The 15,801-nt window shown below is 46.2% G+C and overlaps 1 protein-coding gene across 1 annotated transcript in view; it reads left to right on the top strand.

Annotated features, from left to right (window-relative positions):
* The first annotated feature begins 508 nt into the window (after positions 1-508).
* prkg1b (protein kinase cGMP-dependent 1b) overlaps positions 509-15,801 on the top strand; it is a 724,128-nt gene continuing 708,835 nt past the window's right edge. The window contains exon 1 of the mRNA XM_080205473.1: positions 509-777. Within this exon, the coding sequence (XP_080061599.1) occupies positions 509-777 (269 nt within the window). The remainder of the gene's footprint in view (positions 778-15,801) is intronic.

The following is a 15,801-nucleotide window of genomic DNA, read 5'->3' as shown; positions in this document are numbered from 1 at the left end:
GGGTTGGTTGCTGTGTTCCCTGATCAGACAGGGAGGGGGGGTTGGGGGTGGTGGTTGCTGCGACTGAAAAGAAGCCAACCCCCCCGTGAACCCACACCCTCTGGATAGAGTGGAAATCCGATTGTCCGCTCCCCCTGAGCGGATGGCTGGCTGATTGGTTGTACCAGAGACTCTGGGGGAGGGAGGGAGGACCCCTAATTGGTTTTTGAATGAAAGATAATCCATGGCTCCCCCCGGGGAGGAGGTCCGGGTTAGCACTGAGCATCCATCCACAGCATTTAACTGAGAGCCCATCCCACTTTCCCCACACTCCATCCAGCATTGAAACAATTAGTAAGAGCATCTCGCAGGCACACTCCACTCCAGGCTCAGCACTCAAATCCTATTGTGTGTGTGTGTGTGTGTGTTTTTGTCTTAAATTAATCTACACCCCCTCCCCCCCACCCTCCCCCTTTTCCCCCCGCCTTCCCCGCTGCTGGAAGACTGTGTGAACGGGAGGGAGGGAAAGATGTGCGAGCTGGAGAAAGATTTCGCCGCTGTCCTGATGGTGAAGGACAACCGGATCCGGGAGCTGGAGTCCCGGCTGCTGGAGAAAGACGAGGAGATCCAGGAGTTGAGGAGAAAGTTGCACAAATGCCAGTCGGTGCTGCCCAGCACCCAGATGGCTCCCAGGACCAGGAGGGCACAGGGCATCTCGGCGGAGCCGCAAACTTACCGCTCCTTCCAGGATCTTACCCGCCAGTCCCAGTCCTTCAGGAGATACGCCAAGTCTGAGAGGTAAGAATCTCTCTCTCTCTGTAATTTCAGTATTCTCCTAGTCTGGGGAGGGGGGAGAGGCATTAACAGCCTCCTGGCACTTACCAACAGCGAAGCACAGGCTGTTTTTGTGTGTGTGTTGACTGATGTTATGGGCTGGAGGAGGGGAAGGGGACACATTATTTATTAATCCGGATTAAGACGTCCAGGGTCCCTCTGAGCCCAGGCTGGGCGCTGGTTCCCACTACAACCCTCACGTGGGTATAACCAAAGGATAAACCTATTTCAGCAAACAGCAACTGAACAAAAGACACCCCAACACCTGTCAGTTACTGCAGAGCTGGCTGCTTGGAGGAACTGAACGTGGAAATGAATGAATGAACTTTGAACGGTTAGCTGCACAGCTACATGTTAGTAACTCTCTCCCTCATCCCAACTCAATATGGGTGAGTATTCAAAAGTTGACAGTGGGTCGGAACTGTTGTCAGAGAGTGCAGAAAGAAAGTGGTCCCGAGTCTGGAGAGCGGTGATGTTGTCAGCAAGAGTCACACACTATCATAACATGACTGCACACATACACACCCCTAGCCATAGATAGTTCCCCTGTCTGCACCACTTGCCCAAGAACTCTCTGCTCCTCTCCTGCACACAGAAAGGATGTTAAATATGTGATGATGATGATGATGGGGAATATCACTTCTGACTGCCCCTACACTGCCAGTGAGCTGGGACTGTTCAATCCCGTGCAAATGTTTCATTCTTTCAATTCCACCGAGGGAGAGGGGATTCTCACTGTCAACCTTCATAGAAACCCAATCAATCAAACAATTTTGGAGCTTAGTCTCTGACTTTGCAACCGCCACGGGGTCAAAGACTCGATTCTCTGAACTTCATTGTCAATTTTACAATCTGGCAAAGACTTCTTAAACAGTTATTGAAACACGGGGGTTGACACTTCTAGGGGGTGGGGGGGATCGCTTGACTGAACAAGAATTGACAAGTCTAACTGGGCGCTGTTGCAAAAGCTTCAGTTGTTCCAGGAGGATTGCACAGTGTCCCGGGGAGGAGTCAGTTCAGCTGTCAATAAGCCGAGCAGAAAGTCACTTTCAATTAATGGACTTTTATTGACTGTCCCGCAGGCTGCCGAAAGCAGCGGCTGGAACAGCGAGAACGGGATGAGAAGCTCCCAGCTAATGGGAGCAGTACCAAGGGGAGGCCATCAGCACCACTTAACCCTCTCGGTACTGACAGAGGCTGTACAAGGAGAGGCAGCATCTGAGTGCTTGGGCCGGAGTTCAGCAGCAGATGCAATGCTTCCGGATGTAACTGCTGTTGCTAAAGCTAATGGTAAATAATTAATGTGGCCATTGGAAAATAATAGCCTTTCCGGGAATGCCAGAGACAGGAGCAGACAGTCAATTGAAACTTTGATCGCGCTTTCTGCGGGTCATGTCTGAGACACTGATGTCATTCACTTTCTTCACCAGAAATCCAATACCCCAGCCCCCCCACCACCCAAACTCAAATCTGCTGCACCCCCACTCAAACCTCCTGCCCTCACCCCACCCCCACCCATACTCAAATCTCCCGCTCTCCCCACCCAAATTTCCAATACCAAACCCACTGCCTCCCACCCAAAACACACCCAAATCCCCAACACCCAAAACACACCCCCCCACAAACGTCCAACACCCCCTCACACAAACAAAGCCACACCCAAAACACACCCCCACCAAAATTCTCAACACTTAGCTCACCCAAAACATTCCCACACCCAAACCTCCAATGTCCGCACCCAAATCCCCTGCCCCCCCATGCAAAACACACCCCCACACCCAAATTTCCTGTTCCTCCAAAACACACCCAGGCCCAGATCTCAAACAACAGCCACCACAATTACATCGAAGCACAATTCTCTATCTATCGCCCCCTCACTCCAACTACACTGGACTCTAACACCCCTTTGTACCCAAACACACAGATCTAATATTTTAACTTCTGTCAACCCAAATACGTCTAGTCCCCTATCTCCAACAACCCTCACACAAACATACCTAAACACAATCTCCAAGACCTCTCAGCCCATCCACGTAACCTGTGTGCAAGGACATGGTTGGCAATGATATTCCTCACGTCATTGCCTTTAAAATAGTTCACACCCATCTTCACGCGAGAGAATGAGGACAATTGTAAAGAATTCAGGGTCAAGAACCTCAGAGAAACTGTGAGGTTCTTGACCTAACTGACATAAGAAGGAAAGGTATTGATGGTGTTGGCAGCCTGAAAAGTGGATAAATCTCCAGGTCTAGATGAATTGTGCCCTAAGCTGCTATGGGAGGCAAGAAGGTGATTGCAGGGGCTTTGACCCAAGTTTTCAATGCTTCTCTGGCCACAGGGAAGTTGCCAAATGACTGAGGAACAGCTAATGTGGTTCCACTATTAAAGAAAGCTTGGAGAGACAAACCCCAGAGAACTATAGACCAGTGAGTTTCATGTCAGTGGTAGGGAAATTATTGGAGAAACTTCTGAAGAAGAGCATCTATCTCCAAACGGAGAGGCAAAGCTTGATCGGGGATAGTCAGCATGGCTTCATCAGAGGGAGGTCATGTTTAACAAATTTGTTGAATTTTTTGAGGAGGTGACAAGGTGTGTAGATGAGGTTAGTGCAGTTCATGTAGTTTATATGGATTTCAGCAAAGTCTTTGACACGGTCTGATATGGAAGATTTGTAAAGATGGAAAATGCAAATGGGATACAGGGTAATTTGATAAAGTGGATTGAAAATTGGCTCAGTTAAAGGAGGCAGATGGTAATGATAGAAGGATGCTTTAGTAACTGAAAGCCATTGTCCAGTGATGTACCATGGGGATCTGTGTTGGGCCCCCTATTATTTGTAATTTATATCAATGGTAGGGATGACTATATAGGGGGTAGGATTAGTAAGTTTGTGGATGACACAAAGATTGTCCGGATGGTTAACAATGAGGCAGAGTGTCTTGTGTTACAAGAAGGTATAGATGGAATGGTCAAATGGGCAGATAAGTGGCAGATGGCATTTAATCCTAAAAATATGTGAGGTGATACACTTCAGAAGGAGTATTTGACAAAGTATTTAATGAAGATTAGGACACTTGGCATGTTTGTCCACAGATCTCTGAAGGTGGAAAGTCATGTTAGTGGGGTGGTGAAAAAAGCAGATGGGACACTTGCCTTTTATCAATCAAGGTACAGGTTATAAGATCAGGGAAGTCATCTTGGAGTAGTATAGAACTCTGGCGAGGCCACAGCTGGAGTACTATGTGCAGTTTCGGTCGCCACATTATTGGAAGGATGTGATTGCACTGGAAGGGGTGCAGAGGAGATTCACCAGGATACTGCCTGGGATGGAACATTTAATGCCAATTTTCAATTGTTGTAGGTGCAATTTCTTTTAAGTGAGTACAATTCAGTTCAGACTTGACTGACACACGCTCTTTTTTCATTTGCACTGTGGACGTTGTGACACTTCAATGATTCGATATCCTGTTTCATTTGTTATGCTTGGTTTCCATTTGTTTTTTTGTAGTATTGCTGTGTTTTACCTTAGGATGGGGCTCAGGCTTGCCCTACATTCTGGCTCTTTGTTTCTTTCCTGATGTTGACTGTTAAAATGTTGGCCAGCACTATAAGCTGTTTTTATTTTTGGAAAAAGCTTGTAGCAATGTGCTTAAACATGACCTTAACTACTATGAGAAAAACACACTTCAGCTTTGATCTAAATCTGTAATCTAATGAGACAAAAGAACAGCAAAATATTGACGATTCTGGGAATCTGATATAAAAATAGAAAATGCTCGTAACGTTGGCTAAGAGAGTTAACTTTTCAGACAAACTTTTCATTAGCTTTGGCCATCGAACAGAAACTTTGCTTCTCTCTCTACAAGTTTTTATTTATTAGTATTAGACGTCAGCCTACATTAACACTGCAATGAAGTTATTGTGAAAATTCCCTAGTCGCCACACTCTAGCAGCTGTTCAAGTACACTGAGGGAGAATTTAGCATGGCCAATGGACCTAACCAGCTTTTCTTTTGGACTGTGGGAGGAAACAGGAGCACCCAGGGCAGCATGGCATCACAGTGGTTAGCACTGCTGCCTCACAGCTTCAGGGACCCAGGTTCAATTCCGGCCTTGGGTGACTGTGCAAACTACGCACATCCTCCCTGTGTCTGCGTGGATTTCCTTTGGCTGCTCCACTTTCCTCCCACTCTCCAAGGACACGCGTGTTAGGTGGATTGGCCATGCTAAATTGCCCCTTAGAGTCAGAAGATTAAAGGGTAAATATGGGGATAGGGTCTGGGTGGGATTGTGGACAAAGAAGACTCAAAGGGCCGAATGGCCTATTTATGCACTATAGTCATTCTATCGTTCTATTTTATGATATACCCAGAGGAAACCCAGGAGAACGTGCAGACTCCACACAGAGAGTGCCCCAAGCTGGGAATCAAACCCGGGGTCCCTGGCGCTGTGAGGCAGTAGTGTTAACCGATGTCCCGTCCAGCATTGGGTTGCCAGCATTTTCTGGAATTTGTGCGCTAAGAGGACAATTAATGTAAACCCGTTCCTTACAGGAAGGAATTCTCATCACTTGGGGGATTGGAGTCAGACTCGTGTCACCATAAATTGAATGGTGTCTGATGTGTCGTAGCTCGAGCCTTCATTAATTAAGAATTAGGTTTCAGCTTGAAAGGTCTGGATTTTATGTCGGCTTCCTGGAAGTGGAGAGATGACAGAGATCTTTAACATTATGAAAGGTTCAATATGATGGACGGGGTGGGGGTGGGCGTTGGTGGGTCCAAAACAAGAAGGAATAAATATAAGATGGCCACCGACAGAACAAATGAAGAATTTAGCAATGATTTCTTTACAGAGAGAGCGATGAGAATATGCAACTCACTGCCACGTGGTGTGATTGTAGCACACAGCACTGCCGCATTTAAGAGGAAGTTTAACTTACGATGGAGAAGGGGGCAGACAGGTATGGAAGGGGGCAGAGTGGGAAGAAGTAATTCCCGTGGGATGAGTGTGTATCATTGACACCAGTATAGACCAGTTGTGTTGAATAATTGGTTTATGTGTAGACACAACATACCCTGCTGCTTTGACTGCTGGATGGAGCTCTTCAGTTAGGCCAGCATTCTACTTGAGGTGGGGCAATATGACGTTTGAAGGAGCATTTTTTACCTTTACTACACTGCTTGTGGAAAGCAAACCTGTACAAGATCCTGTTTTACTGTAAGCTTTGATCAAAGATTGACTGTTTCCCCATCGGAGAGCTTGTGTTAATACTCATTGCAAGAAAGTTCAAAGCCGCTGTGGTGGTGATCGGGGTTTAAACAGTGAATATTATAGAGTCAGTGGAGGAACTTAAGGGATGTATAAGATTCTGATCAAAAGCTCCTGAGGTAAAAGATATTTAAGAGGCATTTAGACGGCTACATAGAGGGATACAGTCCGAATAAGGGCAGCAGGTTTTTTTGAGTTTAGTTAGGGCATCATAATCAGCAGGGGCTGGAAGGGCCTGTTCCTGTGCAGTATATTTCTTTGTTCTTTGCTTGTATATACAGTATGTACAATATGTACGGTAGCACAGTGGTGTGGGCGGCACGGTAGCACAGTGGTTAGCACTGTGGCTTCGCAGCTCCAGGGACCTGGGTTCAATTCCCGGCTTGGGTTACTGTCTGTGTGGAGTTTGCACATTCTCCTCGTGTCTGCGTGGGTTTCCCCCGGGTGCTCCGGTCTCCTCCCACAGTCCAAAGATGTGCGGGTTAGGTTGATTGGCCATGTTAAAAATTGCCCCTTAGTGTCCAGGGATGCATAGGTTAGAGGGATTAGCCGGTAAAATATGTAGGGATATGGGGGTAGGGCCTGGGTGGGATTGTGGTCAGTGCAGACTCGATGGGCCAAAGGGCCTCTTTCTGCACTGTAGGGTTCGATGTTTCTATGATTCTTGTCTTGGGGTAACCAATTTCCACAGCCTCACTCATACCCCTTCCATGTGGATATTCTCAAACCATGGTAGATCCAATGTAACAGCAGATGTTAGACGAGAGGCCCAAGAGTTAAATGCACAGGAACCTGATGCCACCATTATATTTATGTTGTCAGCCCAATATCAGCTTCAGGGTCCAAATCCATAAGTGGAGGTTCCAAAGTCAGGCTGTTCAGGACGGACTGTGGATCTTCCAACAAAAGCAGTGTGGTGTCCAGGATCCTGGATGGCACAGCATGGTGGCACAATGGTTAACACTGCTGTCTCATAGTGATAGAGACCCGGGTTCAATTCTGGCCTTGGGTCACTGTCTGTATGGAGTTTGCATATTCTCCCCACGCCTGCATGGGCTCCCTCCCACAGTCTGAAAGATGTGCTGGTCAGGTGCATTAGCCGTGCTAAATTCTCCCTCTGTGTACCTGAACAGGTGTCAGAGTGTGGCGAGTAGGGGAATTTCAGAGTAACTTCATTACAATGTTAATGTAAGCCTACTTGTAACACTTATGAATCAATTTTAAACAAGTATAATTTAAATACATTCCGCTTAATTCTCCCAGTACTTTGCCTCATAGCAAGATGTGGAGTGTTAGTTTGTTTGGCTACGGTTCTGCATCATAGAATCCTTACTGTGCAAGAGGCCATTCGGCCCATCAGGTCTGCACCGACCACAATCCCACCTAGCCCCTATTCCCTCAGCCCTGCATATTTACCTTGCTAGTTCCCCTGACATTAAGGGGCAATTTAGCATGGCCAATCAACCTAACCTGCGCATCTTTGGACTGTGAGAGGATACCAGAGCATCCGGAGGAATGTCTTTATGCAGACACGAGGAGAACGTGCAAACTCCACACAGACATTGACCCAAGTCTGGGAACTGAACTCGGGTCCTTGGTGCTGTGAGGAAGCAGCGCTAACCAATGTGCCACCGTGCCGCCCTGTAGTTGGCTGACACCAGATCTCGCTTCTTGTATGCAGACCATGCTGGCATGGAGCTGACCTGCCATGTAGAAAAAAACCATGCAGCACAGAAGGATGCCACTTGATCCACATGCCCTATGCTAGCTCTACAAATGTATACACTTAGGCTCACTCCCCTAGTCATTCTCCAGAGCCTTGGAAATAGTTAACTTTCAAGTATATCAGTCCGATTCTCTATTGAATGTTGATGTGAAATCTCTTGCTTCCATCGCTCTTCAGGCAGTGCATTCCTGAGCTGGCTGTTGTAAGCTGCTAAATGTGCTTTTTAAAGTTTTGGTTTTTAAAGCTTTGGAAAATTTTGAATCCCAAGGGTGAGTTTCTCCGACCTTCCAGTCACATGTTTCCTGCTGGCAGGATGGGACACTGTTTGACCAAAGAATCCCACTGCTATCAATGGGAATTCCCATTGACATCACCCCACGCCAGCGGCAAACCCGCAGACGGGTGTGCGCTGCCGGCAGGAGCGGAGAGTCCCATCAGTGTGAACAGCAGGAAAATTCTGGCCCACATGTCAAAGCTGCTAAGCTGATCTGAATCAATCTAAATAAACAATCCAAGGACTCATAGGGTGGCACAGTGGTCAGCACTGCTGCCTCTCAGCACCAAGGACCTGGGTTCAATTCCGGCCTTAGGTGACTGTGCAAACTCCACATAGACATTCAGTCTGTGGGTTCCCTCTGAGTGCTCTGGTTTCCTCCCACAGTCATGATGTGGGTATGCCGGCGTTGGACTGGCGTAAACACAGTAAAAAGTCTGACAACACCAGGTTTTAGTCCAACCTATTTATTTGATAATATACTCACAAGCTTTCGAGGGACACCCACCTGACGAAGAGGGTGTCCCTCGAAAGCTTGTGAGTATATTATCAAATAAATAGGTTGGACTAAAACCTGGTGTTGTCAGACTTTTTACTGTGTTCCTCCCACAGTCCAGAGATGTGCAGGTTAGGTGGAATGGCCATGTTAAATTGCGCCTTAGTGTCCAAATATATGGAGGTTGGGTGGATTAGCCATGGTAATGTGCAAAGTTATGGGGATAGGGCAGAGGGATGGGCCTAGGCACTCTTTTGGAAGGTCAGTGCAGACTCAATGGGCCGAAAGGCCTCCCACTGAACTGTATGATTCTACGGAATCCTCATTCCAAATTTCCATCGGACTTCTTTATGTATGTGTGAACAATGATGGGCAGCAAAGGGACATTCCTGCAAAGTTTGGCAACTTCAGTTCGCACTCTGCACCCTAGTTGATGGGTGTTGGATTGGGTAAATACCCTCGTGTGTTTGGAATATCCGTACACCTGTATGGACTTGTGCCTTTTTTTCTCATTCAGATGACACTTACAGGAAAGGTAGATAGTGTTAATACTGGACAGAAGCATTCTGACTTGCTCTGGAAAATAGATTATTCAAGCTGCTCATGTGGCTATTGATTTCAATCGGAAGAGCTTGTCAGGAAGTAAAGGGAGATATTTGAAACCACCCATTTTGTCCGAGGTGCTTTCAAGGGCAGAGGCATAAAAATGGACAAAATGCAATCTAAAAGAATAGACATAAGCTTCTTTTACAGTGATGTGATTACTTATATTCGCCAGTTCTACTAGTCTAGTTACTTTTAAACTAAAATAGGCATTGAAAACTATGAGACCATCAAAATGTACCAAATTCAGTCTCCAAATCAACTGCTAATATTGATAAAGAGCTAAATCATAGCAGCCATTATCGGAGTACTATATTTCAAAAAGTTCTTCTAATGGATTATTAATTTGATAGTATGCGTACGCTCTGAAACAAGCCTATGCTGCAATTGCATAAGTGGATCAGCAGGCACATTCTTATCACCTCTAATGCTATAATATTTCCGAAAGACCATTAACAGCAGCATTATAATTTGGCACAATATTTTATGTGTTGTTTTTCTACTCTTCCATCAAGGAATAACTGATTTGATTCTCAGTGAGGTGTGTACATCGTTCAAATATACATCTGAATGAATGCTCTACGGAATGGTGGGTTAGAATTCTGTTGCTTGATCTATGGAATTGGGGGTTGAATCCGGTAGTGTGTGATTTAGTGACAGCCTTCTCCCTTTACAAGCTATGACAATGCTTAAATTAAATGAGATTGAAAACTCTCTCCGGTTTCTGATAGGCATGAGTCCGCAATTTAACGTTAACCATGACTCAACAAAATAATTGAGATAGGAGGTCGCATATAGGCCTGATATTTGACTGGTAATGCCAGCAGCTATATGGTCTGAGGTCTCCTCCTGAGGGTGGCATTAAATACCATTGGCAATGTGGTGGAGGGATTTTATTCTACACTTAGGCTCTGCTTGTTCCAATCTGTGCTTTACTGATACTCATACTGTCTGATTTTCAATATTGGTATGATAGAATCATGGAACGAAACAGCACTGAAGGTGACCATTCAGCCCATTATGCCTCTGCCAACTCTTTGGCAGAGCAATTCAATGAGCTTTGCCCATAGCCCACTAATTTATTTTTCCCTTTAGCTATTAATCCAATTATCCTTGGAATATTATGAATGAATCTACTTCCACCACCCTTCCAGGCAGTCATTTTCTAGACAACAACACTCACTGTCTTTTTAATAAAAGTTCCTTTGTGTCACCTTTAGTTCCTGCCTGTTCTGTAACACATGTTCCTTATTTACACTATCAAAATAATTTGTGACTTTGAACATTAGAAACTGCAGATGTGTTTCAATACTCTTTGGTTTCCAACTTGTATGAATTGATTATTTTTCAGATTTACAATAAGGAATGAGGGTGGGATGCTACACATTCTGATCTTCAGAAAATGTAACATTACAAAACTGCTTAACAAAACTAGTATGCACACTGGGTAGTGGTCAAATTAACTGTTTCTGCACCCCCCCCCCCACTCTTTTTAAATCTGATTCTTGGTATATTGGACATAATGTGGAGATGCCGGCGCTGGACTGGAATGCGCACAGTGAGAAGTCTCTCAACACCAGGTTAAAGTCCAACAAGTTTGTTTGGAATCACGAGCTTTTGGAGCACTGCTTCTTCATCAGGTGAGCAGTGCTCCAAAAGCTCGTGATTCCAAATAAACTTGTTGGACTTTAACCTTGTGTTGTGAGACTCCTTACATGGTATATTGGGGATAAACCACCACCACAACAGCAACAGTCAGGACTTAATTACAAAAATTTGGGGAAAATAGAATGTTTGCAAAATCTTGACTGTCTTTAAAATTAGCTCCTGTTGAAAAGATAATGTGGAGAGCAGCGATTTTAAAATCCAGGCATTTACTGTGTAAAACGGAAAATAAATGTGCATCAATTACTTGCTTTTTTCTGATAAGTGGGTGGAAAATAATGTCAACATTTTTTTCTAAATTAAGTCATTTGTGGAATTTGAATGCAAGGGCTTTGTAGTGATCTGCTGGGGGAAATGGGAGCTAATTGGGATTGTTGAGATTTACTGTTTGCTTTTCTGTACGAGGGACAATGTCACATTTATTGAAAGTTTGGGAGTCATTCTGAGGTAAGTGCAGTCAACACTAAATATATCTCGGAGACACATGGAAGACATGTCCCCCTTGGAATGAGGTAATGGGCTTCCAAGTGCCGTCAATTCTATCAGAGCCTGGTTTTATTTCTCTTGTGGCACCAGAATTAAAATAAATTATTCAAATAACAATCCAGCAAACTGCATATTTCCACCACTAGAGTGTAGTGTTTAGTCTCTTCATTAAGGCTTAACACTTGCTGTAAAGAAAGACAGTAAGACTTGCATTTTTATATAATACTGTTCACAGCATCAGGATGTCCCACAGTGTTTTACAGATAATCAAATGTTTTATGAAGTGCACTCATTGTGGTGAGTTAGGAAATATGGCGGTTTGTGCACAGCAAGCTCCCGCAAGCAACAATGGGGTCAATAGCCACATAAACCGTTATCTAGTGATGTTGGTTAAGGGATAACTATTAAGCAGGACATCAAGGAGATGTTTTGCTGAAGTTTTGTTCTGTGTCCAAGTGGGTAAAATACCCCAGAAGGAGTGTAAAGTCAAACAATGAGGGTGGCATGGTGTCACAGTGGCACGCTGCCTCTCAGCGCTGGGCCCTGGATTCAATTCCGGCCTTGGGTAACTGTCTGTGTGGAGTTTACACATTCTCTCCCTGTCTGTGTGGGTTTCCTCCGGGTGCTCCAGTTTCCTCCCACAGCCCAAAGGTGGGCAAGTTAGGTGGATTGAGCGTGCTGAATTGTCTTTTGATATCCAAAGATGTGTAGGTTAGGTGGATTGGCCTTGCTAAATTGCCCCTTGTTGTCCACAGATGCGTAGGTTAGGTGGTTTAGCCATGATAAATGGGCGGAGTTATGGGGATAGGGCTGAGGGGAGGGTCCTGGGTGGGATGCTCTTTTGGAGAGTCGGTACAGACTTGATGAGCCGAATGGTCGTCTTCTGCGCTGTGGGGATTCAATGGTTCTTTGAGATCGTTCCATGGGATCTTTTATGCTGACCTGTGGGTGTAGTTTGAACCTTGGAAAAGAAGGTTGGAGAGGAATATACAGTAAGAATGGAGGAAGGACATAAAATTGATGAGGGTAGGAGTGACCGTTTTGTGGCTTATTGACGTGTTGAGGAACAGAATGAATGCTGGAGGGCTGCTAATGACCGAGTGAAAGCTGGAATTGAGTCGTGAGGTGTTGGAGTTGAATGATTGGGACCGGGATTGGGAGAGCGGGTCACATGAAGGGAATTACACTTGTGTGGTGGAAAGGGGAGATGGGAAGAAACAGATACAGGGCGGAGAAAATGGTTGGAGCAATGGAGAAACAGTTCGTGTCAGCGGCATCGAAGTCATTAATAGTCTAAATCCGAAGAATGAAGTAATCCTTCTCCTCACAGGGGAGTTGAGAGTAAGGGCAGACAGAGGAAATCAGAAGAGATAGTCAGTGGTGGGAGAAGGAGTCTTTTTCCGCCAGGCAAACCCTGGAATTGTGACGAAGAATTGGCTGCAGTGAACGGGGGTTCACATTGCTTAACTGGGGGAGCCCAGGGCTGGCAGTTGATGGGCAATGCCAATCTGTGCCAAATGTGATTCAGGCTGAGCCCTTCTGACTGACTGAGGAGAGGGTCCAGTGTGCATGATCGTGGGGAATCGGGTGGCAATGAGGAAATTTAATACTGAGTGAAACAAAGGTGGCGATTCGCCCAGCTCACTGTGCTGCTATAGGCCAAGAGACTCGAGCAGAGTCTCTGGGTGCCACAGCCTCGAGCCGCTGGATTTCTGACATTGTCAGCTCCAGGCCAGAAATCGTCGTGGAGCAGCGTAAATTACATTAAAACTCATTATCATATTATTTACATTTCATTAGCGGGTCTGGGTCTGAAGTGTCTGGGCCCATTAGCCCCTCTGCCCCCACCAGGAGTATCTCACTCCAGAGGGGTCTACAATAGCTCCCCACTTGCTGAGAGTTTCCGGCCCAACCCTGCTGGAGTGAAGGAGGGGGGGGGCCATTGAGGACCTCCTTAGAGGATCGGGGGATAAGGGATGGGGTGCTGCCTTGGCATTGCCAGCCTGGCCCCCTTGCACTGCCCAAGGGGCAAAGTGCCAATGCCTGGGGGCACCTTGGCACTGTCCACCAGGGCATCAGGCAGTGCCAAGGGGGCAGGCACCTAATGGAGATGGGACCCAATTGCGGGGGAACAGGGCCTCTGTGGGGGGGGGGGGGGGGGGGGTGGGGGAGGGGGAGATCGGTGAGGGTTGGAGGTCCCACTGCCACTCTGCACTTTCGCTTAGTGACAGAGGGAGGCCAGCAATCTTGGTGGGGGAGGGAATCGGGACTGGGAAGGTGGAGGGAGTGTGGTACTTGGTGAGGGGGTAGGGCAGAGCGGGACTGCCACGTGGAGGGGGTGGAAGATCAGGGCGGCGGTTGTGGAGGGAGAGGGGGGGTTGTAGGGCAAGGCTGGCCTGGATACAACTGGGGGGTTGCGGGGCTGGCCAATGATTGGGAGGCTGGTAGTGCGGGGCAACTGCGCACGTGTCCATCTCGGTGCTGACAAATCGGCCCATGCGCAGTGGCTCGCTCAGCGCTCTGCTACCGACCTCTCCAGCGGGAATAGGCCCTGCCCATGATTCTTTTTTTTTGCGTAAGCCACACCACTGTCCTCTGCAGTGCAATGAGTGGGAGATTCATTTTGAAACTCCTGCTGAAAAAAAAAGCATGATTTACTCCAGTTTCTACGCAAATTCAACACTTAGAATTTTTGTGGGGAAGAGAATTGCCCCTAAAGTTGTTTGAAGTCGTGATGGTGTGGTTGATCAGAGGAGAGTCCACAATGTGATGTCGAGCAAAAATAAAATGTCAAGTGTAAGTAACAGAGTAGGAGATCTTGGAGATGGAGGAATGCATTTAATTGAATCTCAAGTCGGTTTTATAAAAAGAGGCATGATTATGCTGCATCTATCAGTGTCATATTCTCACTATCGTCGGACCTCTGCTCAATGTCCTGTCCTACCTGTGAATAATGACCCAGAGATCCTAATACAAAGTATTCCTTGTGCATCTCTAGAAAAGAGAACTGAATTGACACTCAAGTAGAAATTGGACGCTCTTGTGTGGAACTTTTCGTTATCATTTATCTCAGTATTGTACAAGCAGACATAGGAGTTTCAGATCAGCTCTTTAGAAGGAGATCACAACTGAACTGCAGTGGATGGGTTAATTGTAACCTTGGCACTGTCCACTGGGGCATCAGGCACTGCCAAGGGGGCAGACATCTAATGGAGGTGGGACCCAGTTGTGGGGAGCAGGGCCTCTGGGGGGAGATCGGTGGGGGTTGGAGGTTCCACTCTGCACTTTGGCTTGGTGACAGAGGGAGCCGGCAATCTGTGATTTCACATCAACTGTCCATTTAACATCCTGCCCATTTGCTTCTGTTCATCCAATCCCACCAGTATTATGCCCGAGGTTAAAATAGTCCCTATATGGTTAATATGGCCAATACCAAGCAATGTCACCACTATCCTCAGTTGGTTATGTTTCTGGATTATTCCAGGCTAATACTGCAGTGTTCTGTATGGTACTGGTATCAAACAGGTAAGTGTACCATTTGACCACCATCTTTGACTCTGACTGTCGGTAGAAAACATTACTTCATTCCAACAGAGGTGCTTGTGCAAACATAGTAACATTAGCAATAGGAATAGATCATTCAGCCCCTCAAGCCTGTTTTGCTATTCAATTGAATAATAGTTGATCTTTACCTTAACTCATTCTTTCTGCCATTAGTCTGTAACTCTTGCTATCTTCACCTGAAGAAGTTGATGAATTCTAGTTTCAAATATCCACGTGGATCAGCACCCACAGCATTTTCAAGAAGCAAGTCCCAAATTTCTGTTGCCCTTTTGTGAGAAAGTCCTTCCTTATCGCGCTCCTGAATGGTGTAAGTGCGTCCTGCATTCCACCAAGAATATAAGGAGCGTGTAGTGCAGCCTTGCTATCGAACGTGGGTCATGCTGCCTGCCCGTTCCTATATGCCTACAGTGACAGCGAAGGGATCTATTGGCTTCCCAGCAGATCGGTAAATAGACCTTGCTTTGCAAGGTTCTGTGTATAATGTTCACAGGGTTGTGTGCGCACGTGGGCAAGTGGAAAAAGGAACAAAGAATAGGTGAGGAATGGTTCCAAACCTGAGCTTGCTGTTGGCTGTAACTTCTCCTTCCTGTGCTGCCTCCATGTTTTAATATGGAAGGATGCCTAGGAAATCAAGGGTTTGATCCTAATGGGACATGCCTGCTTGTATACTAGTATGCCACTTCTCTTGAAAGCAAAATGCAGTCCAGGGTTGAAACAATCTTTTGATCAACTTATCTGACAGTAAGGGACCATAGGTACAAGGGTGGTGGATGGGGTATGGTAGCTGTATTTGGTGATAGCCTGTTTCACACCTATCCAATTCTGAATAGGCTGGTAATTTGCTATCTCTCACTCTTCACTCCTGTGAAGACTACAATTGTATGGGGTGTTGGTGAGGCTGCACCTG

Source organism: Carcharhinus amblyrhynchos, chromosome 17, assembly GCF_965287045.1.
Source record: "Carcharhinus amblyrhynchos chromosome 17, sCarAmb.v2.hapA, whole genome shotgun sequence".
Classification (NCBI taxonomy): domain Eukaryota; kingdom Metazoa; phylum Chordata; class Chondrichthyes; order Carcharhiniformes; family Carcharhinidae; genus Carcharhinus; species Carcharhinus amblyrhynchos.
This window is presented reverse-complemented; position numbering and strand designations above follow the sequence as displayed.